This window comes from Neurospora tetrasperma (genome assembly GCF_000213175.1).
Source record: "Neurospora tetrasperma FGSC 2508 unplaced genomic scaffold NEUTE1scaffold_5, whole genome shotgun sequence".
NCBI classification, from domain to species: Eukaryota; Fungi; Ascomycota; class Sordariomycetes; order Sordariales; family Sordariaceae; genus Neurospora; species Neurospora tetrasperma.
Genome location: NW_009799103.1, coordinates 1,003,246 through 1,030,115, shown reverse-complemented (window position 1 = coordinate 1,030,115; position 26,870 = coordinate 1,003,246). Strand labels below are relative to the sequence as shown.

The 26,870-nt window shown below is 52.5% G+C and overlaps 13 protein-coding genes across 13 annotated transcripts; 8 read left to right on the top strand and 5 right to left on the bottom strand.

The window, feature by feature from the left end:
* Positions 1-628: 628 nt before the first annotated feature.
* NEUTE1DRAFT_48013 (uncharacterized protein) lies at positions 629-1,815 on the bottom strand (the record flags this gene model as incomplete). Its single annotated transcript, XM_009854526.1, has 3 exons — positions 629-733; positions 804-1,308; positions 1,772-1,815. 3 exons carry the CDS (start codon positions 1,813-1,815, stop codon positions 629-631), a joined length of 654 nt encoding a protein of 217 aa, XP_009852828.1.
* Positions 1,816-4,563: 2,748 nt separating this feature from the next.
* On the top strand, positions 4,564-5,632 carry NEUTE1DRAFT_102685 (uncharacterized protein; the record flags this gene model as incomplete). Its single annotated transcript, XM_009854796.1, has 3 exons — positions 4,564-4,786; positions 4,897-5,378; positions 5,486-5,632. The coding sequence occupies 3 exons, from the start codon at positions 4,564-4,566 to the stop codon at positions 5,630-5,632; spliced, it is 852 nt and encodes a 283-aa protein (XP_009853098.1).
* Positions 5,633-5,697: 65 nt separating this feature from the next.
* On the top strand, positions 5,698-5,960 carry NEUTE1DRAFT_117702 (uncharacterized protein; the record flags this gene model as incomplete). Its single annotated transcript, XM_009854795.1, has 1 exon — positions 5,698-5,960. One exon carries the CDS (start codon positions 5,705-5,707, stop codon positions 5,891-5,893), a length of 189 nt encoding a protein of 62 aa, XP_009853097.1.
* Positions 5,961-6,523: 563 nt separating this feature from the next.
* NEUTE1DRAFT_47203 (uncharacterized protein) lies at positions 6,524-7,864 on the top strand (the record flags this gene model as incomplete). The annotated part of the gene is made up of 3 exons (XM_009854468.1): positions 6,524-6,684; positions 6,795-7,441; positions 7,536-7,864. The coding sequence occupies 3 exons, from the start codon at positions 6,524-6,526 to the stop codon at positions 7,862-7,864; spliced, it is 1,137 nt and encodes a 378-aa protein (XP_009852770.1).
* Positions 7,865-9,147: 1,283 nt separating this feature from the next.
* Positions 9,148-11,677, top strand: NEUTE1DRAFT_102683 (uncharacterized protein; the record flags this gene model as incomplete). The annotated part of the gene is made up of 2 exons (XM_009854794.1): positions 9,148-9,499; positions 9,915-11,677. The coding sequence occupies 2 exons, from the start codon at positions 9,148-9,150 to the stop codon at positions 11,675-11,677; spliced, it is 2,115 nt and encodes a 704-aa protein (XP_009853096.1).
* Positions 11,678-12,403: 726 nt separating this feature from the next.
* Positions 12,404-13,369, bottom strand: NEUTE1DRAFT_102682 (uncharacterized protein; the record flags this gene model as incomplete). Its single annotated transcript, XM_009854793.1, has 1 exon — positions 12,404-13,369. One exon carries the CDS (start codon positions 13,367-13,369, stop codon positions 12,404-12,406), a length of 966 nt encoding a protein of 321 aa, XP_009853095.1.
* A 1,096-nt stretch (positions 13,370-14,465) lies between these two features.
* On the bottom strand, positions 14,466-15,193 carry NEUTE1DRAFT_139507 (uncharacterized protein; the record flags this gene model as incomplete). The annotated part of the gene is made up of 2 exons (XM_009854792.1): positions 14,466-14,553; positions 14,613-15,193. 2 exons carry the CDS (start codon positions 15,191-15,193, stop codon positions 14,466-14,468), a joined length of 669 nt encoding a protein of 222 aa, XP_009853094.1.
* A 281-nt stretch (positions 15,194-15,474) lies between these two features.
* NEUTE1DRAFT_147808 (uncharacterized protein) lies at positions 15,475-17,253 on the top strand (the record flags this gene model as incomplete). The annotated part of the gene is made up of 2 exons (XM_009854791.1): positions 15,475-16,496; positions 16,548-17,253. The coding sequence occupies 2 exons, from the start codon at positions 15,475-15,477 to the stop codon at positions 17,209-17,211; spliced, it is 1,686 nt and encodes a 561-aa protein (XP_009853093.1).
* Positions 17,254-17,269: 16 nt separating this feature from the next.
* Positions 17,270-18,015, bottom strand: NEUTE1DRAFT_123709 (uncharacterized protein; the record flags this gene model as incomplete). The annotated part of the gene is made up of 1 exon (XM_009854790.1): positions 17,270-18,015. One exon carries the CDS (start codon positions 18,013-18,015, stop codon positions 17,365-17,367), a length of 651 nt encoding a protein of 216 aa, XP_009853092.1.
* A 1,198-nt stretch (positions 18,016-19,213) lies between these two features.
* Positions 19,214-20,017, top strand: NEUTE1DRAFT_123708 (uncharacterized protein; the record flags this gene model as incomplete). The annotated part of the gene is made up of 1 exon (XM_009854789.1): positions 19,214-20,017. The coding sequence occupies one exon, from the start codon at positions 19,214-19,216 to the stop codon at positions 20,015-20,017; it is 804 nt and encodes a 267-aa protein (XP_009853091.1).
* Positions 20,018-21,151: 1,134 nt separating this feature from the next.
* Positions 21,152-22,791, top strand: NEUTE1DRAFT_147805 (uncharacterized protein; the record flags this gene model as incomplete). The annotated part of the gene is made up of 1 exon (XM_009854788.1): positions 21,152-22,791. One exon carries the CDS (start codon positions 21,615-21,617, stop codon positions 22,491-22,493), a length of 879 nt encoding a protein of 292 aa, XP_009853090.1.
* An 889-nt stretch (positions 22,792-23,680) lies between these two features.
* NEUTE1DRAFT_66699 (uncharacterized protein) lies at positions 23,681-24,500 on the top strand (the record flags this gene model as incomplete). Its single annotated transcript, XM_009854787.2, has 2 exons — positions 23,681-24,096; positions 24,167-24,500. The coding sequence occupies 2 exons, from the start codon at positions 23,681-23,683 to the stop codon at positions 24,498-24,500; spliced, it is 750 nt and encodes a 249-aa protein (XP_009853089.1).
* Positions 24,501-24,925: 425 nt separating this feature from the next.
* NEUTE1DRAFT_85381 (uncharacterized protein) lies at positions 24,926-26,791 on the bottom strand (the record flags this gene model as incomplete). Its single annotated transcript, XM_009854786.1, has 2 exons — positions 24,926-25,937; positions 26,084-26,791. 2 exons carry the CDS (start codon positions 26,789-26,791, stop codon positions 24,999-25,001), a joined length of 1,647 nt encoding a protein of 548 aa, XP_009853088.1.
* Positions 26,792-26,870: the final 79 nt, after the last annotated feature.

Sequence of the window (26,870 nt, the reverse complement as noted above, 5' to 3'; positions counted from 1 at the left end):
AAGCTGTAGGGTCGAGGTCCCTGTGGCTGGGATCTTGGGCGGCTACTTCCGTTCTCGCCCGGCACCATGAACCCAATCTGGAACCATTTCCCCAGACTTTTGTGCCCGGACCCTCCTTCTTCCCGCCGTCTTCAACCTCAATCGGGTAAGCACCCTGTTTACAGCTCAATTACCAATGGGGCTATAATTCAGTATAAAACTACATCCAGAGTCATGTCTTCGTATTCTATTTATCCTCCAATTCCTGTCTCATTTCCTTGAATCTCGTCCTTGCCGGATGGTGGGAGGGACCTCTTTCCGAAGCCGATGTTCTGAACTGAGTAGGTAAACCACTTGCCGCTTGTAAGTTTCCCCGATAAGACACCTATGGCCACGATAACTCTTCCTCATCATGGGCTTTAGCCATCTTCTTAACCAGCGGACGCAGGAAGGGGATGCTAGCGGCTATGATTGTGGTGCACACTTCGAGGACCGCAAACATAATCACACATCCTAGGGAATACATTTCGGGTAACTTTCCCAGGGGAAACAGGTGATCGTAATATGCCTTTGTTCTCAAGGCTCCCATCATCGCCGACCTACGAGAAACATCAGCACTCCGTCGTTCCATCAGGGAAATCTGCGCTACTCACACAAAGCCCACGCTCGTGGCACAGATGATGCCCATCTTGGTGCTCCGTTGGAGTGGCAAGTTCCAAACGACATAGGCGGGAACAGCCGCCAATGCGAACTCCTATGGATATCTCTGTTAGCATTAAAAGGCGCCTGCAGCATGGATGGTCAAGGATCGTGTGACTCCTTACCAGGACAGTAGAGTAGATTGAGGTAACTAGGCTGATCTTGATGGCCACCCAGTTATCGAGGCACCTGTGGTCCGATGTTGCTGGAGTGTTCCAGCTCCCGTCAGGCAAGAAATGACATTGGTAGTACCCAAAGGTAGAAGCGACAAACAGGGCGGCGGTGCTGAAAACCATGAGGACCCAGAGCACAACCTTCTGCCAACGCTTTGTGACCAGACGAATGAGGGTTATGAACCAAGACACTTTGGAAAATGCAATGGCGTTGATGCCGAAGAGCAACAGATTTGAGGTCCAGAAAAGGAGAGCGTGCATCACCTCTGGTTCGACTATAATTTCTTGCCCCTCGACGATGGCTGTGCCAACGCCGTGCTTGGCGAGCATCAAACCTATGATGGAGGTTATGACCATTAGGATCTGATTTCCAATGATTTTGACGTTAGCTCTCTCGTCTTCCACGGTCCAAACACAGATCTGAGAGCCGAGGGTAAGGGGTAGGTGAGAAGAAGAACTGAAACGCTACGTACCCATGACAAAATTAACACATAATCATCTAGATATCCGGCCGTTGCATTTCTAAGCCATCGCCTGCAATAAAGCCTGAGGACGATGAAGACAAGTGCCAACACCGGGAAAAGGATCATGGTACCCCACATGACGGGCACGATGGTTTTGCCTTTCTTGTGCTCCATCTTGAAAGGTCGTTTTTTTACCTCTAGGCACCTTAGCACTGGCAAAAACTGGGTCAACACTGAATCTCCGAGGTGCCGTTGGTTGCTCTTTCTAACCACCAAAGGTTTGAAACATTGGGAGGTGACGACAGGACGCAATACACCATCCTTTTAACCGGCCGAGGCCACCGGACATACACATAATGCGACGATTGAAGTAAGGATGATAAACGCAATAAAGGAAAGTCATAAGAAGCTCAAAGCTGCCGGCCGTCTGCCGAGCCAGATTGTGGCTCATTGTACCACATACTGTCCAATAAACCTTTTTGTCCACGGGCTGCGCACATGTTTGCTACAAGCCTTCAACGCCATCTTGTATAAACCCCGGCACGATGTGTTGCAGAATCGACGGTACGTCCGTTTCATATATGTTGTAGTTATATCTTTCCAGGACCCAATGTATCAACACGAGAAATATAGAGCGAAAAGAAGAAAGGCTATAGTGAACCCGGCGCTTGAAACAAAAACTAAAAAAACTAAAAAAAAAAAAAAAAAACTAAAAAAAAAAAAAAAACTACAAGTTCAGGCATTGATCTGTTAAACTCCTCTATGGCATGGTCGATTAGCCGATCCCTAACAAACTCGAGCCTACGTGCTCTTGCAACTGAACAATCACAGTCTCGCAGCGGGGTGTCTGAGCCAAAGCGAGCGTTATTGGACAGTCCAATGTCCGTGTTCAGTTTCTTCCAACGGTTACTCAACGTTCAAGGTCAACCAGTTGGCAGGTATGACCGTACGCATCATTTTGTTTCTTCTTCACCCTTCTCTTCAATTTATTCCCCTTTGGCAATGGTGGTGCCGAGAAGAAGGATCATGATGTATCTGAAATTTCCCCAACATGAGTGGTGGTGTGAAAACATGGAAGCCGCGAAGCCCAGAGGCTGCGTGGAGTCGGCATCGGCCACTAAGTAGCCGGCAGGCATTGGTTGCCAAGGAAGTCCCATGGTGACTGCCACGGCTGTCATGACTTCTTTAATCCAGTCTCAGCTCTGGAGTGGAAGGAACGCCTCGCTCACGTTGCACTGGTCCTCAAGAGCGATGGGGTGTCATGACTTCCATGTCGCATCCAAACTAAGGGAAAGAGAAGAAAGAAACAAAGACGGCGAAGGGAGAATCGAGAAAGATGTGGAAAGATGAGGTGAATATAAAGACAAGCGACAACAAAGTGAGACAATCGCCCAGACAATTCTCCGTGCCGAGACAAAGCAAAGCCCTTGGTACCATTTCCTACACTCAAACACCTGTGCAGTCTTGGCGGATGTGTGCGTGTGCACACACACACGACTTTTTGGCAAAACGGACTATCGATGAGATTTCATTTACTTATATCTCTATTAAACAAAGAGATGAAAAAAAACAAACTTAAAATTCAGAGTCAGCGTACTTAAGACTATTAGGAGAATAGTCTTTTATATAGTATAATCGAGTTTCTTCATCTTCGTCTTTCGTTTCGATGGTCCGTTTTGCCAAAAAGTCGTGTGTGTGTGTGCACACGCACACATTCGCCAAGACTGCACAGGCGTTTGAGTGTGGGAACGCCGGAATGATCCCGAGCTGATCAAGGGTCTTCCCTTCCAGTTCCCTTGGCCTGACTTGCCATATCCACTCTGCTTCAAGTTAACTCTCGACAAGCAATTCCCGAACATCAAAGCGCCGTCTTCTTTGCTCGCCAGGACAGCGTGGAATCCATTGGCCCTACAGGCATGGTTCAGCTCCTCCCCCTCTCATGTCGATCTCCACATCCCGCATGGACATCGAATTCGTGCCATCATGGAGGGAATTATCGCTTCAAGTTAGGCCAATAACGCCACCATACTCGCTGATAGGTCGATTGTTCTGCGTATAGTCCTGCCTGGCCAAGCTGGATTGGGTGAGTAAAGTGATCAAAGAGGAGGATGCCTACACGTGTACCAACCACTGTAAGGGAGCACTGGAGAGCCAACCACATGGCAAGCCGCAACAATGGCAAATGAACGATTCGGAATGAGCACGGGAAGTTAGGGGGGCCACGCAAACATTTTACCATTGGGCGAGGAACAAGCAAGCAAGGGCCGGCACACATGCAACGGGTGAAAGGCATGGCGAGCCACATGTTCTTATTGAATAGCGGCCCAAACACACGCCGCGTGGCGACCTCCACCCCTGTCTAGACGATCAAAGTCTTCGATAACGAATTTCTGATGTGGAGCATTCAGCTGAAAGGAGGTTGATACACCTCTTATGGTCAGGTTGGCTCGAGATTGGCCCTGCCTGCCCTTGCTTGTTCTTCGCGAATGCCTTCGAGAGATCAACAACACCATCAACCAACGGGAGTACCTGGTGGCGTCCGCCCTTTGTCTGGAAGCCCAGATTATACCCAGCCTGATCTACGTGTTGGCTTGTTTTAGGTTTCCAATATACCGGTGGTGTGGTCAAAGTCATTGAACCTAAGCAAAGTCAAAAGCACGGTGCTATCCGCGCTTTGCCTAGCTGGCTGAACTAACCAACCAAAGCAAGCCTGCTGACCTACTATTTATTGTCTGTGCAAAGGAGCACATTTGGCCGAGGGACATGTCTTGAGAAGAGAAGAGGTCTGTGCACTTCCTTAAAAGGGCAAGTTTTTGGGACCTGGATAAACTGGCCGGATACAAAGCTAGTTCGTCCCCCCAAACCCCAGGACTTTTTTTTCACACTTACAAACCCTTGATCTCCTTCATTCGTTTTATTCCTTCGCGATCCAAGTATCAAAACCAGGGGACGATCTATGTTCGAGACATAGCGATTATCCGGCGTGATCATGCACTTGCCGGGATGGCTAGTTTGGTACAAAAAGCCCGAGTATAGGAATTTCAAGGAATACGCCAACAATGCCAGCTCTGGAAAGAGGCCACCAAGTCCAGATGCGGGAAAGGAGGGAGTGATACCGAGTCGACTGCGGCTCGAGCGTATACTGCAGAACAAGACATGTATGTGGACATTCAAGAATTGCATCAGTTACACCATGTACTGACGAGGTGACATCGATAGGTAGTCCTATGTCACTATACGACTTTTATATGTATCTCAAATACATCGAGTTATCATCTGAGAATCTCGAGTTTTATATCTGGTTCAAGAACTATGAAGAGTCCTACCACAAAGGGTTCGCTGCCCGTTACCACAAGGACTCTCATGATCTGGTCAAGACAGCATCGGAAAGCGGAAGCGTATCATCGTCTGTGTTCAAGAAGAGCCATTATCAACCCAGCGATGGCGAGGGAGACGGGGACTTGGAGCCGGGTAAGTTAAGCGCCATAACAACAAACATGATTCTCCACTCAGTGCACTTGACAGAAGTCCGGGCCGTTACTCGTTAGTTTCAGAATTCCGACATCGCTAACAAACAACAGCCACAACAGCGGGAGAAACCCTCCATCGTATCTCGATGCTAATCACCGCTTCTGCCCCATGCACCAGCAGCGTCGCCCACCCATCCTACCGCCCACGTGGTCCCTGTGCCCCATCATCCAACGCCATATTCCCGACAGCAACCTTCTTCAACAACTTTAACAACAGCCAAACCGCCGTCCTCGCGAGCGACCCGACCCCCGACCCCGCCGACCCGGCCAACAAGTCCACCACCCTCGGCCTTCTCGCCCCTCAACCCGGTCCCATCCCGCCTTCCGAAATCCAAACCATCATCACTCTCTTTCTCCTGCCATCGTCGTCAAAAGAACTCAACATACCCATGTCCCTCCGTCGCTCCGCGCTCGACGGATTGGCTGCTACTCCCCAGGGCACGCTACCGGACCCGAACATCCTCAGACCGATCGCCGATCACGTCTACTATTTGCTACGCTCGTGTTCGCACCGCAATTTTGTCAGGTTGGGGGTGAGTAACGGGACGTTTGAGACGATATGCTTTGCTACCATTCTGGGTTTCGTGTCGCTGGCCTTGGGATACCTGGTGGTTCTGATGAGGGCGTTCACGGAAGGCAGAGGTGCAAGGAGCAGGTGGGAGAGTTTCGACGGGTTTGGGTTCTGGATGGTGGGGATGAGTTTGGTGTTATGCGGGCTGAGGGGCAGTTGTTTCTTTCTGTTGCTGTTCTCAAGGAGGCAGAGGTTGCCGTGGGAGAGATTGAATGATGGGGAAAAGGTAGAAGGGGTACATATGAGTGGTGGGCAGGATGAAAATGAAGAAGAGATGGAGACAAAGAGATGGTCTGTGAGACAAAGGGTAGGCAGGGTGATGATGTTCGACAAGAGATTGAAGGTGCAGGAACGCAGTCTGCGGAGATTGCAGAGGAAGATTGTGATGCAGAGTATGGTGGGTGGAACGATCTTTTCGGCCTTGTCAGCTGTGGTCTTCCTATTGCTTCCGATATGGAAGGAGACGGTTTGGGATGACTGATGATGGATGGAAGGTGTCGAGGTTCGGTGTTCTGTTCCCATCAGGAGGGTTCTTTTTTTTTTTCCGTCGTTTTTATACCCCTAATAGAGTGTCTCATCCGGCCCTTGTCTCCCTCAGCCCAGTTTGCGTCGTCATCCAGGCCATCTCGACTTCACAACACCATGGTTGAGAATTACCGCAGCATCATATCATGCTTCGACCAGACTCCACGCCTTGGCATCGGAACACAGCATGAGACCATGAGCTAACTAGACACAAACAGGGAAGGAGGCGAGAGTCTATTCCCAGTGTCAGATGAGTCTCCATGGACTCTTGACGGCGGCTATTCGGCTAGGACTTCCTGGCTGGCCAGTCGGCGGTCGAACGCAACCTTTCCCTCCGTGTTCCTGCATTCTCGGATGTCGAATGGTCCACCCAGGCCCCTGTCTTCCGATTACTCCGCCAATCATCTTACACCATCTCGACGAAGCGAAAAGAAGAGCACCATGGCCGATTTTTCGGTCCAGGCCTGTGATGGACGTGCAATAATGTATATCTTGACCCTGATATCTCATGTCTCTGACGTTTTTTGACCTGTCAATCATCCTGCGTGCTTTTATCTCTTGGGACCAACTCCACGATCCATCATGGCAGCTCTCAAACTCGGCTTCATGGCTCTAGCCCCAGCGCTAGCTGCCGCTGCTGATATTCCCCTGTGGGGACAGTGTGGTGGTATCGGATGGCAGTCTGCCGGCTCGGCTTGCACTTCAGTAGCTACTTGCACGTCGTTTAACGACTACTACTGTTGGTCGACCTCGTTGACTCCCGAGTTACTCTTGAAGCCATTGACATGACTGACCACCAACTTCCAGACCAATGCGTTCCCAAGCCCACCTCGGCTGCGGTCGTCACCACCAGCTCCAAGCCCGTAACCGTCTCCGCTACGCCCACGACAACCAACAGAGGCAGCAGCTCGACCTTTTCAACCTCCATCAAGCCATCCAGCAGTAGCACTGAATCTACCGGCTCCAGCACACAGTCTAGCTCCGTGCCCGTCCCCACCTCTACCTCTGCCAAATACCTCATCTCCTTCGGAGACTCCTACTCCCAAACCGGCTTCGACATCAACGGCTCCAAGCCCTCGTCCTCTAACCCGCTTGGCAACCCCCCTTTACCCGGCTGGACCGCCTCAGGCGGGCTCAACTGGGTCGGCTTCCTGGCCTCTCAGCTCAACACCTCGCTCACGCTCTCTTACAACTTCGCTTCGGGCGGAGCCACCACGAACGCCTCGCTCGTCGCGCCGTACGCGCCCACCGTGCTCAGCTTTGTGGACCAGGTGGCCCAGTTCAGCGGGAGCATTGCCAGCCGTCCTGCGTACGCGCCGTGGAACAGCGAGAACAGCCTGGTGGCGGTCTGGATTGGAGTGAATGATGTGGGCAACAGCTGGTGGATGAGCGACTCGGAGATGGATGCGTTGTATGGACAGATTATGGATAGTTATTTTGGACGGTTGCAGGTGTTGTATGATGCGGGGGCGAGGAACTTTGCGCTGTTGGGTGCTGCTCGTGAGTTTTTTTTTTTTTTCTCTCTTTTTTTCTTTTTTTTCCCCGACGTTCTGGGATGCAAAGAGCTGCTAACAATTTGATCGCGCCAAACCAGCCATTTACTACACCCCTTCCACGATCGGCCAGGGTGCCACTACCGTCGCTACCCAAAAGGTCGCTATCGCCAAGTACAACTCTCTCCTGGCTTCTCGGTTTGATGCCTTCCTTGAGGTCAACACCGATGTCACAGGAAAGCTCGTCGATACCGTGGCGCCCTTTGAGAAGGCCATCAAGAACCCGACGGCGTACGGAGCGCCCGATGCTACTTGCTTCAACGAGGACGGCGTGAGCTGCCTGTGGTTTAATGACTACCATCCTGGTGTGCAAATCCAGAAGTTAGTCGCGCAGGCGGTTAAGAGTGCCTTTACTGGTACTTTCTTCTGATGTCGTTGATGGAATGCGGGAGTTAATCAGAGAAGGATGAGATGGTTAGTGGTGATGCCGGAGCGCCTCGGCGGCAACAGGGGCCCCGGCCACATATGGAGGCATCATGGTCACTCACTGTATATAAGATTGGGGGCGATTCAGCAGTACATATCATCACTCTTCTGGACTATTTTTGAGTCAGCTACCATCGCGAATGTCGTCGGGGCGAGTGCAAAACACGAGTGTCGGATGTGGGTGACAATGACGGAAACTAGGCGCGGCCTATCAAGAAATCTTGGACGGGAAGGCCAGTGAGTGGGTTCCAAGGCAGATTCAGCCAGCAAACTGACCTTGGAAGGGTGTTGATAGAGGACCCTAGGTTGATAAGTGTTCAACAGACAACTGGCAGCGTGATTGAGCGGTGTGGTGCAGCAGACTGCATAAGCCTCAAGCTTGGCTTGACGGCTATGGCCCGGCGAGGTGAAGAGGAGGGAGTGGATGGCGCATCGAGAGCTGTCTTCTTGGAAAGAGCCTTTAGAGGCTGTGATGCCCTTGTCGTTGTAGACACACCACGGTCGTTGAACGGGACAGCGGAGACGGGCGCTTCTGGCAGCTCGTTGACGCATGAGAGTGGCTAAGTGATAAGGCACGTTCTTGGTATCAAGAAAACGAGGAGGTTGCAATAATCACGCATGATAGACTGGACGCCGCGCTGCTTTCGTGCTTTGAATACTTTGTTTTGTTCCGTTTCTGTCTCTTGTTTTCCTTGGTATGCTCTCAACTCTGCAGCTGGATAGGAAGGAACCCTGAGGGTAGTGATGCATGTTACAAGCTTTGATATCAAGTTGCACCTTTCTTCAAACCTGCTGCAGAAGACTGCACCGCGAACCTCATAGAGGGGAAGTGAGTGAGCTTTTGCTCGTGCATGAAGACGCAATATGAGGGCTTTATATTCTGCGTTCTGTTCTCTGTTCCTTCCAGTTGCTGCTCGCTCTTTTGCACCTTTCTTCCATTCAAGGTTCCTCAATATCAGCATTCGATGAAGCATCACGCAACCATTAATAGCTGCAACAAAACTCCAACCATCGGATTCAGGTACAAGAAGCAGGATCCATATTTCATCATAGGTTTCCATCGCACAATCACACAATAGCATTCCCTTTCAGATCATCCGAGACCGTACTAACCTGGTACTCTCTCCATTAGATCCCATCTCCCAATTTATCTTCATCACACGAGACAAGCATAGCACAACAATTTAACAAGTCACCAAGACGATAGCCGCGTTCATATCAGTCATTATGCCATCCTTGACAGCCGCCCCATCAACCGAGGGGTCAACTTCCACCCCTGAAGACAGCCAAATTGATACCTCCACGATTATCTATACGGTCTCCGGGGCAATCTGGATCCTTGTAGCTGGAAGCTATATGACGTTTTTAATGGCGATCATGGATGAAAGGTTGGACAGTACCGAGGAGACGGGGGAGGTGGTGGCGCCGCGCACGAGATTCACCGCCCGCATTCTCTGGGCCATGCTCAAAGGGCTGCTTTGGCCTCTTGTTCTGCTGTGGATACTGGTGGAATCGACTGTGACGGAGTGTTGCATCCCCGTGTGTAAGTGGTGCGCCGGCGGGTGTACGTATGACGGGAGTAAGTGTCGGGAGGCGTACGAACTATTTTCTCGGGAGCCGGGGGATAACCGCGGCGTCGCCGGCGTGGGAAGCCAGACGGCCCGGTCGGCAGGCGTTGTGAGGAATCCGCCTTCAACTGTAGAGCCTATGGAAATGCCGCCTACATATGAAGCTGCAACTATGCCGATGGACCTATCTAAGCTTCGCAAAGGCAACTGAATCGACAGGAAAATGAGGTGAATAGTTTTGGGTGGAGGAGGGCAGAGAACAAACGGATATTGATGGTGTTATATCAGTTCTCTGACACAAAGATGGTTGATCTTGTACGTCAATTGAGGCATGTGAAGGCTATGTTTGGAAAGGAGATGGTCCTGGAGGCAGCGGATAAGCGTTTCGTTTTGTTGGTAAATCGCCGTTTACAACACACTTCATAGCTCCAAAGACAAGATATTGCTCCAAGAAATCTCTAGTCACGGAAAAAGACCGAATCCCTGTGACCAATGCTCGTATCAGATTGAAAGCCAAACGCGGAGATGCAGGCTCTCGTTGGAGAATCGTGCAGGTGGCCCCGACTGCTGCAGACAGCTGGAAAAAGCTACAACTCGAGAGGCTCCTCATCGACGTCATCCTGACAATCTCCAACTATTTATCTATCCTCCCCGGTCGCATTTCCTCAGCTGTCCGTCATGAGCATGCCAGATACTCGATAAGAAGCAAGCCCAAAATGCATACAACGCCTCTCACGACAATGGCGATGCAGTACCAAGCTGCATTGCAGATATTGCAAAAGACGGCCAACGATATGTCCAAACGCAGAACAAGAACGGAAGAGCTCGTTCCACTCGAAGACTCGGTCGGGCGGACAGCGGCCAAGGACATTCTGAGCCCCGATTCAACACCGCCCTTCGATACAGCCGCCGCCGACGGATTTGCGTTGGTATCCTCAGCCACCATCAACGCCTCGCCCATGAACCCGGTCTACTTTCGCGTGGCAGGAACCATCACGGCAGGCGAGGAACCACCACTAATGCCGCCCTGTAGGGGACCCGATGGTGTTCTCCAATGCTACGAAATCATGGTCGGCGCCAGATTTCCCGACACGGCCACCGAACACTTGATACATATGGACGCATGCGTCTGGGCAACAGACGTCCACGAAGTGTCGATGTCAGAAGTACCAAAGGCCGATCCGCAGTTGGGCAACAGGTTCATCAAGATTACGAAGCCGGTTACGTACAATGCCAACCGCCGGAGGGCTGGAGAAGATATTAGCAAGGGAGACAGACTGATAAGAGCGGGTATGAAGATACGGTCCAGCCATGTGTTGCCGCTCGCGTCGGTAGGGATCAAGGAGGTCGCTGTTGAGCCGCTGATTCGGGTTGGGGTGTGGTCAACTGGCAGAGAAATCGTGCGGAGCGATGTCGACGGACCGACTGCAACCAAGAGGACCGGCACGCGGTACACATATGATGCTGATGGGCCTTATCTGATGGCAGCTTTGAAGGAATTCGGAGCAGAGCCGCACTTTCTGGGCTTGCTGCCCGGCGACGATCCGGCGGTGCTGGAAAAGGCACTAGGCGAGACGATGGCGACGGACAAGTTCGATGTTCTGGTCACGACAGGGGCAGCCACGCCAGGCAGGTCGGGCTTTGTCAGATCCGTGATCGAGAAGCTGGGGGGACAAGTGCACTTCCACGGGGTGGCGATGCGACCGGGAGGCACAGCCATGTTTGCATCGCTCGAGTCGACCGCACCCAACAATGGACTTGTATCTTTCTTTGGGCTTCCGGGAGACCCTTGTGCAATGGCGGCGTGTTTCAGGTTCTTGATCGTGCCGTACCTTCAGTTCGTCCGAGGCGAGAAGGCGGACGAGCCGCTTATGGCGACGCTGGAACTGCGATGTTCGACAAGGCAGGAATCGGAACCGAACATGGACGCGGGAGCACCGGTTGAGGCATCCATGGGTAACGACTGTGGACCGCTCTGTATGGACTGTTTTCGACACGGACGGGTGACGGCGAGCGAAGATGGGCGGCGCAAGGTGGTTCGCATGACCAAGGACCAAGGCCCGGGCAAGGTGTATCCGTTTACCGAAGCCAACTGCTGGATCCATCTGCCGCATGGCCAGGAGATTGTGCAGGGGGCAATGGTGCCATGTCTATCGCTGTCGGCGTGTCGGGACGAGAAATGGCAATAGCCGTGTTTGGGCTGTCAGTCTGTTAGTAGATAGATGCGCTGCAATTGCTGGCGTCCGGTTGAAGCATTCATTCAGGGGTCTTGACGTGGTACAACCTTTGTTTTGGCGTGTCCTGTCGCTTTGTTGACATTGTGATGGAAAAGGAAAAAAAAAAAAGAGGCCTGCAAAAATGAAAGTCGCATAGCACTAGGGTTGATGCTGGCCGCCACTACTGCGTAGATAGCAAAGGCGCACGGCGTCACTCTTCGCATTCTGGAATTGTTAAGTGCTCATACCATTGATTGCTTCTGCTGTTAGTGAGCCTTGCCGTGTACCCTTGTGCGCTACTATGTAGAATAGCAGCTAACGAAGCGCAGGCTTAACAGCCTTGGCAGTGTAAAAGGGCTCCGGTACGTAGCTCACTAACGCTTACACATTGCAATTGCCGTTTTGGTAAACGATGGCCCCCCTGTCCCAACTTCTGTCTCCGTCGGCGGCCGAGCATCAAAGGACGGGAAGGAAGACTGGCAAACTGGGATTAAGCTAGAAGCTCTTTCAGGTTCCAACGCAGCAGGTACTTCACGGACAACTCAAGTAGCAACGATATTTACTGAATCAACTGAGGACTAAAGATTCTTTCTAGTCTAAAATTGTGATTATGAACTCCCGTCTCCTTCACCCTGCCGGCCATACTATCAAGAGAAAAGCTACACAAAAGCCGTCACCCGTCCGAGTCCTCAAACTTGATCATCCCAACCACGCCATTACCCCAGCAAAACGCATCTGCATCCTACTCCAGCCGTGAATTTCCCGCAAAAAGTGGTACATGTCCCTGCCCTCGTCAGACTCGTTACACGCGACCAGCCCGAGGAGAGTGTGGACAAAGTATTTAAAATCTGCATGGCCTCGTCGCCCTGGTGTGGTGAGGGGGAGCGTATGGTGGTCGCACCCTCCGTTGGGACATGCATAGGAAATGTCTCTTTGGCGGCAGAGCCCACGCGACATTCCATGTTGAACTCTAATGCCGTTCGCTACCAGGTACCGGATAATATCCTTGTGCCCAAAACGAACAGCGAGGTCAATGGGATGCCACCAGAACAGAGGGTGGCGTCGCGGTCTTCCGCTAAGGGAGTCGTCCTCCGTTTTGAGCGGGCGGCGGTTCAGGCTGAAGAAGTCGTTGCGCCAGGTGTATCGAGAGTCTTGGGAAGCCATCTTCAGGAGTGGCTGCCCGGCTTCATCCTTATCCTCGGGCCAAAAATGATCTTCAGAGTCAGGGTCCTCTTCTTCCAGTTCGTAAGGCTCTTCACATGGACCCTCGTCTACCACCCGTTCTGTGTCGCTTTCTTCATCACTTTGCTCCTCCTCGACCGCTTCTTCGGTCGCTTGGTCAACCAGATCCTGTTCCCAATCGTGGGTGAAGCCCTCTAGATCCACGTCAGAAATCTCAAGCCAGCCATCGTCCTGGATTTCAACGCCGTTGTCTTTGTCGTCTTTCAATCCGAGTGCAACCTTTTGGTAAAACTCCGGGCTGTGGCGGTAAGGGTTGGATGGAAGCTCTCGGAGCGGCTTCTTTGATGCCCAGATCTGGTTGAGTGGCGCCCCGGCTTCATGAACCAACTTGAGCGTTTCCAACCTACCGAACTGGCAGGCCCAGGGCAAGGCACACGAACTTCCACTGCGTACATCCAGCTTGTAGAGCAAGGGGTTGAGCATGCAGTACAGCCGCTTGCTGGTTTTGGCCAGGCTTGCCAAGTCAGCGGAGGAGTGGGTAGATTCGGCGATCTGAAGTAGCATTTCCGCAGGAAGGCTTTCTAGAGTCCGTGAAATTTTGGACGGCTGTTGGAGCGCCATGGCAGCCGATTTCCACTGGAGTTTGTTTTGGCGGAGTCTGTAATTATATACCAGAGGAAAAAGCTGTGTGGTAGTAGGTGCTCGTTGAGGCTACTGATGATGATGATGATGCTGATTTTATAGGGATAGAGCGAGTTGAGGCAAGCAACAAAAGAGCACGATAAGGATGTGAAAGTAGTTAGATGCTGTTTAGCATATTAGATGTCGTGTGGTGATTCAGTGTCGAGCGAATGGATGTTTTGGTGTTTTGTATTGTATTAAACCAAAAGTTCAGAGAGGTTTGTGCGGTCTTTATGTCCATGGGATGACAGTTAGAAGAAGCGGGATTTTGAGGAAGAACGAACGAGCACACTTTCCTGCTAGGCTCTTGCATTCCTGTTGCAGGAGGCCAGCTGCGGACTGCCCATGGTGTAGGTAGCCTTTTGCTTGAATGGGAAGAAGGAAATACAGATATACAGCCTCAAAACCCTATACCTGTTGGGGAAGGGGGTCACGTTTCCTGTCTGTTCCTCCCCAACTCTGTTGCCTCCCCAACCGGTACTTGCTTTGTCTAGGTACTCATTAGCAAGCGTGTTGGTTGTAGTTTTGGTTGGCGGCTTGCTCAATCCCAATACATCAGTTCCCTGGTTCACCTCCTCTCAGGATTTGGCCATAATGGACAGTCTCGTCCACCGTTCCACGGAGTGTCTGGAACTTGAACCTCCACCGCAGTACCCGGGCTACGCTGCATTGACAATGGCCCTTGCACTCCGCGCTCGTATGCATAACCTGTCCCTTGGCACAATCATCACTTTGCCAGCCATATACCCCTGAGCTATTCTCCGGATAAGCATAACATTAACAGCCAAACGGTTCACCCGCAAAGGCCACTTCTTGCAGCGAACGTATCCGGATGTGCCCGTCATAAACACCCGCGATGCATCGGCATGGTACTTCTTGATAGCCCAGCAGACCATGCCTAGCTTACAGTGCCCAGTGAATCACCGCGGCCATCATGCGTCAACCCTTCAAGTCCTTGGATGATAAGTCCCGGCACTGGTCTGTTGCTTTATGAACGTTCAGGTAGATTACAGTGTACCCGTACGTTTTGGCCCGTGTGGCGTACTTAGAGACGAGAGTGTCGAGGACATGGTTGTAGAAGCCGACGTTGGTCGGGTTTCTGAAGTCGGTGATTATTTGGACGAAGGGGGCGGCGACGGTGAGGGGTGGGGATATCCTGAATAGCCTAGATGGAGAAGGAGGTGTGACGAAGAGGGGATGGGGATGGTCAACGACCGTCCGTGGTGGCCACAACGATTGGTCAATTCCAATCCATCCTACATCCGCGATATCGTAGTGTAGGAGGATTTTAAGCAGAAATAATGGGAAGCTAAGCACTGCCGACGACGAGCATTCATCATCAAAGAGCTGTTTGCCAAGAATCCTACCATTGGTGGGTTTCGACACGCCTGGCTCGTGCACGATGCGGGGCATGATGAGCATTTTCCTTTCCAATTCAAACACGGAAACGAACGTCTTCTCGCCCTTTGCGATCGCCTCCCACCGTTCTCTCTTGACCGCGGCTCCTTTGACAGCAGCGAAAATATCATCAGTATCAGAGGGATCACCCCGTCTCTCAGCGTTGAAAATGCCTCCACCGTCTCGTTCCTCAATGTCTCTCCAGTCGTCTGACGCGGCCCGTCGCATGTCAGCCACGATACTCTGACAACCGACAACTTTGTTGGTCAATCGGCTCCGGCCGGCGTCCGTGGGATCTGACCAACCATTATTGCGAGCGAACCAATGAGGTCACCAGCTTCCTGGTTTGTCGATGCTTCGTTGACCATCAGATGCCAAGGATGCCTCGGCTAGCCCAAGTCCGGGAGCTCATTCGCATCCAAAACCTCGACACCACATCCCTCCGATTTTGGCTCTAGCGATAGCTTCCTGGCCCTCAGATCACACGAGAGCCAGTACTTGCCGTGATCATGCCGCCGACCGGCAACCCGTTCAATTTCGCACGAATTACTCTGCTAGCCCTGGTCGAGGTGCTTATCGTCAAGAAAACCAGTTATCGCCATGTTCTCCCCTTCTCTACCACATCGCTGGTCCTGGCGATCCTGGCAATCAACTACGTCTTCTTTCTCGCCTGGAAGCTGTATCTATACCCCGTCTACTTTCACCCTCTCTCAAAGTTCCCAGCACCAAAGGTCGTCGACCTCTGGCGAGTGCTGGCTCGTTTTCGGGGAAAGGTCCCGCCTGGCCAGCTACTCCTCGAACTAGCCGAGCGTACCCCCAACGATGGCATCATCATTCTACAAGGAGGATTCGGTACTTCCATGCTGATTACCAAGCCCGCACCCCTTGCCGACATACTCGTCCATCATCCGTACGACTTCGTCAAGCACGACGCGATACGAAATTTCCTGCGTCCGATTCTAGGCGACGGCCTGGTTATTGTCGAGGGCGAGCAGCACAAATTCCTGCGCAAGAATACCCAGCCGGCATTCAAATTCGGTCATATCAAGGAGCTCTACCCAACAATGTGGACCAAGGCAATTGAGATGAACCATGTTTTGAAGGAAGAGCTCAGAGAGAAGGGCAACGACACGAGCGTCGAGATCAATGCCTGGGCGGGCAAAGTCACCCTGGACATTATTGGCATCGCTGCCTTTGGCCGTGACTTTCGCGTACTCGAAAGGCCCGACCATCCTCTGGTCAAGAATTATGCCGATCTGTTAGAGCCAGGGCCAGCAAAGTTCGCCTACTTCTTCCTGACCCTGACACTCTCTCGAAAGTTTGTCGACCTGTTCCCATGGGAAATTTCTAGGAGATTCAACCGAACGACCTCCAATATTAGAAGGATATGTGCCGAACTTGTTCGCGAAAGAAAGGCAGAAATTGAAAAGCTTGGAGACGACCAGTTCGATATCCTGTCTCTGCTTATCAGAAGCAATAACTTTTCCGAGGCTGAGTTGGTCGATCAGCTTCTGACCTTTCTGGCCGCTGGGTGAGCCGGTTCAACAGTCTTTGCGCATGGGCTTTCCACTGACAATCACAGCCACGAAACGACTTCTTCCGCCTTTACCTGGGCTGTCTATAGACTCGCCCAGGACGGCGAAATGCAATCCACTCTTCGGTCTGAACTTATACGCGCCTTACCCGACTTTCCCAGGTTTGCGCCTGGTCAGGACATTGCCAGTATCCTCGAACATCTCCCGTATCTGAATGGTGTCATGAACGAGACCCTCCGTCTCTATCCTACTGTCCCTATGACTGTCCGCACCGCCACCTGCGACACAACTGTATTGGGCCATCCGATAAAGAAGGGTACAGAGATCATGATCTCGCCTTGGCTTATCAATCGATATTCCGACAACTGGCCTAGCGCGTCAACAGAGTTCAAACCGGAGAGATGGATCGACCAAGAGGGAACCCACATTGCAGAGGACGGGACCGAACAGCCAACACAAAAGCCTAACAACACCGGCGGAGTAACGAGCAATTATGCCCAGATGACGTTTCTCCATGGTCCAAGAAGCTGCATTGGTCAAGGATTCGCCAAGGCTGAGCTTCGATGCTTGCTGGCCGCGTTTGTTTTGGCATTTGAGTGGGAGCTTGGGATGGACGAAAAAGACGTCATGCCTGACGGTGTAATCACAATCAAGCCCAATAATGGGATGCACTTGATATTACGGAGTCTTCACGGGCACCAAAAGGGCTGATTTGCTTTTGTATCGAAGGACTAATATCCATCTCCCGCTTCCATCACTTGATCTCAATCTTTCTCTTCTTGGCCGACGGCTGCTTCGGCGCCAGGACCCTAAGTACCTGTAGTGTCCCTGGGGGCGCAAACTAATATCCATATGCCACGATCATCACTTGACCTCAATCTTCCTTCCCTTTTGCGGCTGGTGCTTTGGCGCCACGACCTTAAGGATGCCCTTCTCGAGCGTCGCATCAATATCCAACTCCTCCAATGGCCCTGGAAAAGCAAACTCGCGCCCAAACTCGCCAACATGGCGTTCCCGCAAGAAGAACCGAACGAACGTGTCATCTTTCTGCTTCGCACCCTTCTTTCCTCCGGCCTTTTTCTCTGCTTCCGTCTCAGCCTTGCCTTCGCCCTCGGCCTTCTGCTTCTCCTTTCCTTTATCCTCCTTTCCCTTACTCTCCTTCGCGCCACCTTCTTCCTCAGGAGTAGGGTCGTATTCCCGCTCAATTCGCCCATAAATCAAGAGGGTATTCGGCTCCGTCAGTTCGATATGGATATCGTCCCTGTCAGCACCGGGAACCTCGCCGTACAGCTCGTAGGCATCCTTGGTCTCGCGAATGTCGAAGCGCGGGCTGAAACCCCGACTTTTACGACCCCAACGGCCGCCGCCGCCGCCGTGTTGGATGCGAGGAGGACGAGGCGGCTCTTGACCGCCCGAGACTTCGCGGCTATAGGTGTCGAAGTCATCGAGGAGCCGGAAGAGGGTGGTGAAGTTTGGGTCGCTGGTGGCGAAGTCGGAGGGAAAGGTGAAAACCATCTTGGCGTTTGCTGGGCTTTTGCTGGATGTTTAAGTCAAGCTGATAATCAGCTGGAACGGAACAACGATTAATTGTAGGAGGATTATTCGGCTGTTGATGGCTGTGATTCTCCAAGTTGGTGTTGTTTGAATCGAGACCATAAGAACACGATCGGGGACTTGGAGCTGCCCTTTGCCCCTATTAAACCGTCTCTCAGCTTTGACCTTTGTCGTTGCTCAGGTGATGTGTGACGCACTTCCGCTGTAGTTGCCAACGAATATCGATGTCACAGAAACGTCATGTCGGCAATCAGATACTGGAGTCTCGTATAGGGACACGGGCACTGCACCGACAATGATGACGCCCTTACTACGTATGGCGCTGGATACGATACCGTAAAAAGTCGGGAAATTCGGATTTCAGGTCCGCAGGAAACTATGCCGGCGATTTTTCTCTGGTGAATCAAGCAGTCGCAGGAACTTCCCTAACTCGGCTACGTACCTGATGCTTAAGGGTCCAGAGACTGGACGATTCACTCAAACAAATCACCGGCAGGGAACTTCCAGCGAATCTGCAATTCGGATCTCGTGAAACTCGTTTTCATGCCACCCCCAGACTATAACGCTAGCAGCGAAGGGCTTTTAGGCAGTTTCTTTTGAAATCGATGATCTGGACCATACGACTGAACTCCCAGTGACATCGAGGGACCATGCCCCATCGGTTCATCTCTAGTATCTGGACGGTGTTCAAGCGTAAACCATCTGCGGCCGCCTCAGCATCCTGCAACTGAATACGAAGCTGGTAAACAGGGTCGACCATACAAAAACTGCTACAACTCCATGATGGGCGCACGTCATGAAGCCAGCCATGGTGGTTGTCAGGGTGACATCTTGACCATTGTTCGAATTGTTTCGAGTCTGACTTGAACGTAAATACTTCGGCCAGCATCCTGTTGGACTTTGTCTCGGTTTCTTCTCAACTTTCGAATGCCATTCTTTTTGTGTCAATTTCAGGAGTTTACAACCAACTTTGCAACTCTCACTGACAGTCCTTTCATTCCGACACTCACAGCACTCATCACGTCTCGACAGACAGACAAACAAACAAACAACGAGCAACCTCAGCATCGAAACACTATCGTTACCGTCACCAATCACTACATATAAAGGATCCCACATTCACTTTACCAGCGCGTCGCTGGAAAACACAAACGCCAAGATGACGTTTACTCTCACTAATACCATCCTCTCGCTCGTCTCTCTCTTCATCAGCCTCACCTCAGCCGCCCCAATTGCCGGTGGTTTTGGCGGTTTCGGTCGCAACGCTGTCGCCGGTGGCTTTGGTGGTTTTGGGCGCAACGCTGTAGGCGGTGGCTTCGGCGTCGGTTTCAACGCCGCTCCCTACGGCTTCGGTTTCAACCGCGCCTTCAACAACTTTGCCGCCTACCCCTACGGCTACGGCCTCGGCTTCAACCGAATCAACGCGTTCCCCTACGGCATGGGCTTCGGCCGCGTGAACAGTGTCGACCCCCCTACCATGATCAAGGCCGAGGGCGGCTGCTCTGAGTGCATCAAGGAAGCGCCCGTCTACGTCAACAACGTGCCGCCTCCGCCGGAGCCCAACCCAGCGCCCATCATTTACAACGAGATCCCCGCCGCCAAGCCGAGCCCGCCTCCAATGGTGATCAACGATATCCAGTCTCCTCCTCCTCAGGCTCCTCCTACCATTATGAACAATGTCATTCCCAACATGGAACCTAACGTCCCGCCTACTGTGATCAATAACCGACCCCCTGCCCCGGAGAAGCCTATGCCGCCCATGGTCGTCAACAATAACGTCGCGGAAGATTGCGAATGCGATGATTGCGGCTGTAATCCCGGCGCTGCCGAGTTGGTTCAGCAGGATGTCGAGTACGTCGAGCAACCGGCGGTTGCGTATATGCCGGTCGGCTCTTCAAGCGTGGTAGAGAACGTCGTTAATGATGGTGTGGCGTATGGAGGGCAGAGTATTGTTTATCCTTAGGTAAGGACACCATTGCCCCCAGAAATCTGATCAAGTTTCTGATTGCTGACGATGATGACTTTAGGGGGGTCGAAAGATGGACGCTCATTTTAGAGAGGAAGGCGCCTTGTAGCTGGGACTGCTAGGCAGCATCTGGGCCTTGAAGGTTCGACGGAGAGGAGGGAAGGAGAGAGGATTACCCGATTCATGAATGGTCTCGATTCGTTTGAGGACCATTGCCCCACTGTCATTCAAACAACACAAAGATACTCTTACAATTTCACCTGATTATGCCAGAGCCTCTTTCTCGACAGCACTGCTGGTGACGAACAGCGCATTTGTTATGGGTTTTGTTGTGTGGTTGTGTAAGTCGTGTCCCTTGGGTCGTCGTCGACTTTGAGCAACCGTCCCGCCCGCTGTGTGACTCCATCAGATATCTCACAACTCTTGTGTGTTTCGGGAATCCTTGATACATGCATACCTAGTTACATATGATCTTCGAGTCTCGACCGTCTCTCTCAAATCGAATGCGAAATGCTGAACTTGATAAGTCAGCATGCTTGAGACATGCCGTCCACGTGTTGCTATGTACCCCTAAGGGGGGGCACCCTGTTGTTGTCTTGCGCTGTCGGCTTGGCAGGGTCTACGCCCATGAACCGGCAACACCATCGATGTTCTAAAAACAATTTTCCAGGTACACTACACATGCGGAAGATCATTTTCTTCGCAAAAGCCTTATTCCCATGCGCTAATCTTCATCGCGTACTTTATATAGCACACATTGGCGTCTTTCCCGCTCGCTCCCGAATCGGAGCACGGCACATGGTGATGTGGCTCTGTCGTCGTCGTCGTCGTCGTCGTGAAGGGGGGGAAAAAAACAAAAAAGAAGATGGCTGGAGGAGGAGCCAGGTTCATATAGTGGGTCAACCAACCGCCTGAAATGATTCGATCCCTGTTGTAACGGCCCGCTATCCAAAGGGCGCCAAAACTTGGCACCGGGGCTTTTCACGCCGTCCGATTCGACGATAGCCGTCCACTACCCTCAATGATGTCATCCCCAACCACCGTTTCACGAAGAAGGCCGAAGGGGGGTTGAGCGCGCGATCCCGGAAGCTGAAAGGTCCAGCCTCCAGCCTCCAGAGTGACAGAGCCGGTCGAATGCAACCAATGCCAAAATACGAGCAACTTCTTGCGTGCCTGGGCCCTGGCATGGCTGGCGGGCGTCTACCTGACGTACCGACGGGGCTTGGTGGGAGGAGAAAGAGATAGAAAGGCTCTTCATGCATCTGCAGGGCGTCTTTTTTTTGTTTTTTTGTTTCGTTTTTGTGTTCCCTCTGAAAATCTTCTCTCCTTCAAACACCAAAAATTGCAACCCGCGATCTTTGTGAGCGCAGCTGTTAGCGGAGCTTTGAAGATCTCCTGGGCGTGTGCATCCCCGGCAGCCAAGAAAGCAACCCAACCCCAGCCAATCGCTACACCTCCAAACCACGTTTGTTGTCGAACCCTTCCGGAACCAGAACTTCAACAACGGGTACCCGCGCAATCTCCGCCGAAGAAAAGGGACAAAAACAAAGGATTTCAAAAGACGGGCAACAAAGCCAAAGAAAGACATTACACAATGGCCCCCTTTCCATTGAATCTCGGGGTTCCCCACATAGACGCCGCCGAACTCCTCTCCCACCTCAAGCAGCTCGCAGCGCCATCGCCAGTGGCCCCCGCACCTACAGCTGCCCCAACCGCCGCCGCCGTTCTCGAAGACCGTCAATACTATGGCTCCGTGCCGCCCAGCTATATCTCGGCTCAGCACCCCACGGTAATCTACACCCAAGGACCTGCCGTGACCGATACCGTTACCACCACCGTCTTCCCTCCTGCCTCGGGCGTTTCCTCTGCAACCTCGTCCGCCACCGTCATCCCAGTAGTCGGCGAGACGCACAATCACGACGGCGGCCTGTCGGGTGGCGCCATCGCCGGCATCGTCATCGGTGTCATCGCCTTCCTCATCCTCTTGGCCCTCCTCTTCTGGTGGCTTGGCGCCTGCGGCAGGAGGAGGCGTCGTGATGATCATTACTACCATGAAGACGTGATCTCATCATCCGCCTCGTCCAGCTCTGGTGGTGGCGGCGGCGGCGGCGGTGCTGCTTATATCTCGCGCCAGACGAGGAGGACGGAACGTGTCTATGGGAGCAGCGGCGCTGCGGCGGGAATGAGAGGCGGCGGCATGAGCGAGACGGATAGTAGTGTGAGCAGTGTCAGCATGTGCTCGTGTGGATGCGGAGCGGTGGCGGGCGCGTGTAAGAGGGAACAGAGGCGCCATTCTAGGCACAGGTCCGGTTCCAAGCACGTGCATCACTATCGGAAGGTGTCGAGACATGAATCGAGGCACAGGAGCGCGTCCAGGCACGAGGGTCGGGGGAGGAGTGTAGGGGCGAGCGAGAGTGAGATGAGGGAGACGCCGAGGGTTTATAGGTACACAAGCGAGAGGGAGAGCAGGTAGAAGCATGGGTGGGTGCGTGGTGGTGATGTGGTTACGAATAGGTGACCATGAAGCTTTGCGCTACCGTGCAAGACGTTAGTACGGGGAAAGCAACTTGGATGGATCATGATGGATAAACTTTGAAGAAATGACTGGGACGATGGGGATATGGATGGAATTTGGATATATCTGGGTATGTATGGGTTTAGCACGATTTGATGATTCTCGATGAAGACAAGAGAAGCAGCACTGGGAAATGAGAGACGGATTCTGATGTATGAGTTAGTTAATCTGTGAATACCAAGGCAAGGCATTAGCATGACTTTGTCGTCACTCTCATGGCGTGCCTTTTGTGAACGTTGATAGAACCCTCTCCTCCTGTGAGCCTTCCTTGAACGTGTCCTGAACGTGTTCGCTCGGTATTCGTGACCATGAACTTCGCAACAGGTCAGGATTCTCGCCATATGCTCCAAGCCTAGAGGTAGCCAAGGCAAGTGCGTGGCCGGCGTGTTTCCTTGCAGACTTGTATAAAGCTAGGGCGATCACATCAGCAAGGTAATCTGGCAGACACTCAGGCGCTGAACACGCCAACCAAGGGAACAAATTGTAAAGACAAGTTCGTTGTCTTGCTGGAAAGCCCCAAAATGTCTTTGACCGGGCTGGTTCCATGCCAGCACAACAACACTTTGGGTGCGTTATCGGTGAGTGGCCACAAGGAGCTGTTGCAGATATCAAGATTTTGGGGCAAGAGCCATCTTGGAATGGTTTGTAATTGCACCCGCTGCATGATGGCTTACCTTTTTAGTTGGCAAGAGCTGGTAGAGGTATGCATCGGCGACCGGGACAAGATTGCAGTAGCTGGCACTTGTCCACCAAAATGACTCCTTCCATGTCCTGTTGGAAAAATAATCCTGATCGAGGACAGCGCAAGAGGTTAGTACTTGTGCCTAGGTAGGTACTGACAATAGCAAGGCAATTGCATGCAGCTGCCTGTGTCAAGTCGGAGACGAAACTTCCCCATCGGTCGTCCGCAATGCATTTGCTGGCTGCGAGATTGACAACCAAGACCGGCTGCTGGCCGTCCAACAAAAACATAAATCCCCCCCGATTCCATCACTTCCAGAGCTTCTCCTAGTCCTCTCCATCTCTCAACCTCTTCCGCCCAGTGATCCATTACCTACAGCCAGGGCAATCCCCAACCAGACACCATGAAATCATTCTTCCTCATGTCGCTGCTGGTCACAGCCTTCATGAGCCTCATGTTGGCCACCACCGCTCCACCCAGCCTTCCACTCAACAACCGGCGGGAACTTGCTGAGCATCCCCCAGTCAAGGGTAACCCCCCAAACACCGGCTATGCACTAGACTGGTGCAAATACACAGCCGGAATGCTATTCCAGTGGGATCTCCCGACGTTTATCAAGCACCGCGAGGCAAACTTCAGCCTCGGACGGCTGACATGGGACTGGTCGTCGGATGGGTGTACCCACGTCTTGGACTATCCAGCCGGCTTCCCATTAAAGCTGGCGTGCCAGCGTCACGACTTTGGATACCGGAACTACCAGGTCCAATTCCATTTTACCCCGCGTGCTAGATGGAAGATCGACGAGAATTTTCTCAAGGAGTATGTTTTGATCGACCGCAATCAGCTCTTCTAATGGCATCAAGCGAGGCTAACATATGACGTGTTCTAGCATGAAATTCCAGTGCATAGGGCACAACATCTTCAACGCCTGCCACTTCATGGCACATCTTTATCATTGGGGAGTCCGACACTTCTATAAAGGCCATGAGCAATACCGTGAGAGTGAGCCGTCTCACAAGATGATGGACACGATGGACGCTTCTGAATCGATGGACGTGTTTGATGGGATGGACGCCGATGAAGCGAGGGACGCTCTCAATCCATATCTTTCTGAAGAGAAGACCAAAGAGTACTACGATCGTGCCCTAGCGCGTTACAACAAGTGCGTTGAGGAAGCCATGGCACAAGGCATTGACCTTCAGAAATACTGGGCCGCTTTGTAGAGGTTGTCATGGATCAAGACAAGGTACTTTGGGGCTTTGCAAAGCGCAGATGGATTCGCATACTTGGGTAATCTTTTGGCTTTCAAATCAATAGATCTCACGGTGGAAGATCAGGTTTCCATGTATAGTGTTGAAGCATATCGCTTCCATCAGCGTTATCGAAGGCTTATTAAGGGTATCCAATCCACTCCAGTCATGTATACAAACTCGTGAACCTTACGTTCACTCCTTTCTTCTTTCTCTTCCTTACACTCAATCAAGGATCTTTGCCATCAGTGTCTTCGTTCCATTCTTCCACTTCAACATATAGTCCAAAGAGCGACTGGACAGATGGTAAAAAGAACAGCAAGCCAAGCCAATATACAAGTGGTAACTTTAATCATTGGAAAAGGCCGAAGAAAAGAAAGTGGGAGAAGCCCAGTAGTCTGGCATCAATACAAGAGACTGGTAATGCTGTATTGTGCCCGCAATGGACAGAGGGCACTTTCACCTCAGCCGCTACAAATTCCCAATAGTCCACAATGTCTGTCCATTGCCGCCCGTAACGGTCACCCACGGCGCCTCCCTCAAGAACGTCAACAGCTGCCCACTGCCATCTGTTCCCGACGCCCAAAGCGGTCCGTTCCCATCATACATGACAAAGTTTCCGTCAATCCCAAAGGCAAGCAAACACTGCGATCCATCCGGCCCACAAGCCGACGAGAACCGACTGCTCGCCCACTTGACCGTCCACACGCCTCCCGTCGTGTCAATCCCAACCACGTTCCCGTCACCCTGCACCTGCACATGAAAGTCCCTCAGCGAAACCACCCTTGAAGTCGACGCATCAACAGACAGCGTGTTTGGCAAAAAGGATTCCGTGTCCGGCAGCGGCGGCGCCGGATTCGTTAGGCAAAGCCAATTCGACGCATTTGTCGACAGTGCAGTAAACTGCGCCTGTATAACATTTGGGCCCGACGACCCCGTCACGCCAGCCGGGTAATACACCAACTGCTTCGAATCCGCAAAAGCAGCTTGCTGCACCGCTCCACACCCTGACGCCGAGGCGAAAGACGATGAAGGGGTTGTCACCCCGCTGACCGAATTACCCGTCACCGTGAGACCACCTAGCCAGCCGTTCATGACGATGGAGAAGCCGACGTTGCCGGTAAACACATTGTTGGTGACGGTGACCTGTCCGAAATTGGTTTCCGGGTGCGGGTTGCTCCAGACTTGGGAGCCCATGCCGATTCCCAAGTTGATGAAGCTACCTGGCCCGCCGGTGATGGTGTTGGCGGAGACGACGACGCCCGAGTAGTTGCCTGACCAGGTGGGGTCGACCATGTTGATACCGCCGAATTGCAGGCCGGAGGAGGAGGAGGAGATGATGGTGTTGCGGAGGAATTGGGAGCCGGGGGAGCCGAAGATTACGATGCCGCCGTCTGTGGCACCTGTGATCTACTCATTGTTTTATTTTGGCTTTGTCAGTTCATGACAACTTCCTTGTATAAGGTCAACCTAGGTACCTAGGCTAGGTCAGGGGTACAGATTCTTAGGTAGGTGGTCGTAAGGTAGGTAGGTAGGTAGGTAGGTAAGGAACTCACAGTATTATCAGTCACCATCGTATCCATGCACTCAATACTCAACCCATCCGCCCACAGGCCATTTCCCGTCGCCGAATCCGTCCCTTCGTGTCCGCACGGCCCAACCTCGTTGAAAGTGACCGTCGCCTGCCGGCAAGGATTGTCCTCCTGCCCACTCCCGATGAAGTGCACGCAGCTCCAGCTGCGCGTGTTCTTGACCACCGTGTGACTGACCGTCTGGCCCTCGGTACCGCCACCCATTTCCAGGAGGGCATCACCCCCCAAGTAGCCGGCATTGGGCCGGTTGCCGTCTACCTGGATGTTGAGCACCTTGACGTTGTTTTGCCAGTTACCGCGGATGGCTGAAGTGACGGTGCTGCCTGGCTGAATGAGGATGGTGGCCCGGGTGGAATCGGTTGGGTAACCCTGGGTGGATAGTTCCTGTCCCGGAGCAGTGAAGACGATGGGGGCGGTGATGGGAATGGTTACTCCCGGGCAGAGTGAGACGATGGTGTTGGCACCACCGGAGGAGAACAGGGCGTTGATGGTCGACTGTGTGCCGGTTGAAAGGCAGGAGGATTGACGTGGGGTGATGGTCATGGCATCATCGGTGGTGTTGGTGGCTTGGGAAGAGCCGCCATGAGCAGCTTCGGGACTGGGTATGGCGTGGGCGAGAGACAGTAAGTGAAAGGCCAGTGGCAGTGCCAAGGCATGGAAAAGAATCTTCATCTTCTGAATCAACTGATGCTAGGCTGCAAACTGCATTCGGTCCTTGATGTCAAACGGCTCTCAAATTATTACCATGAGG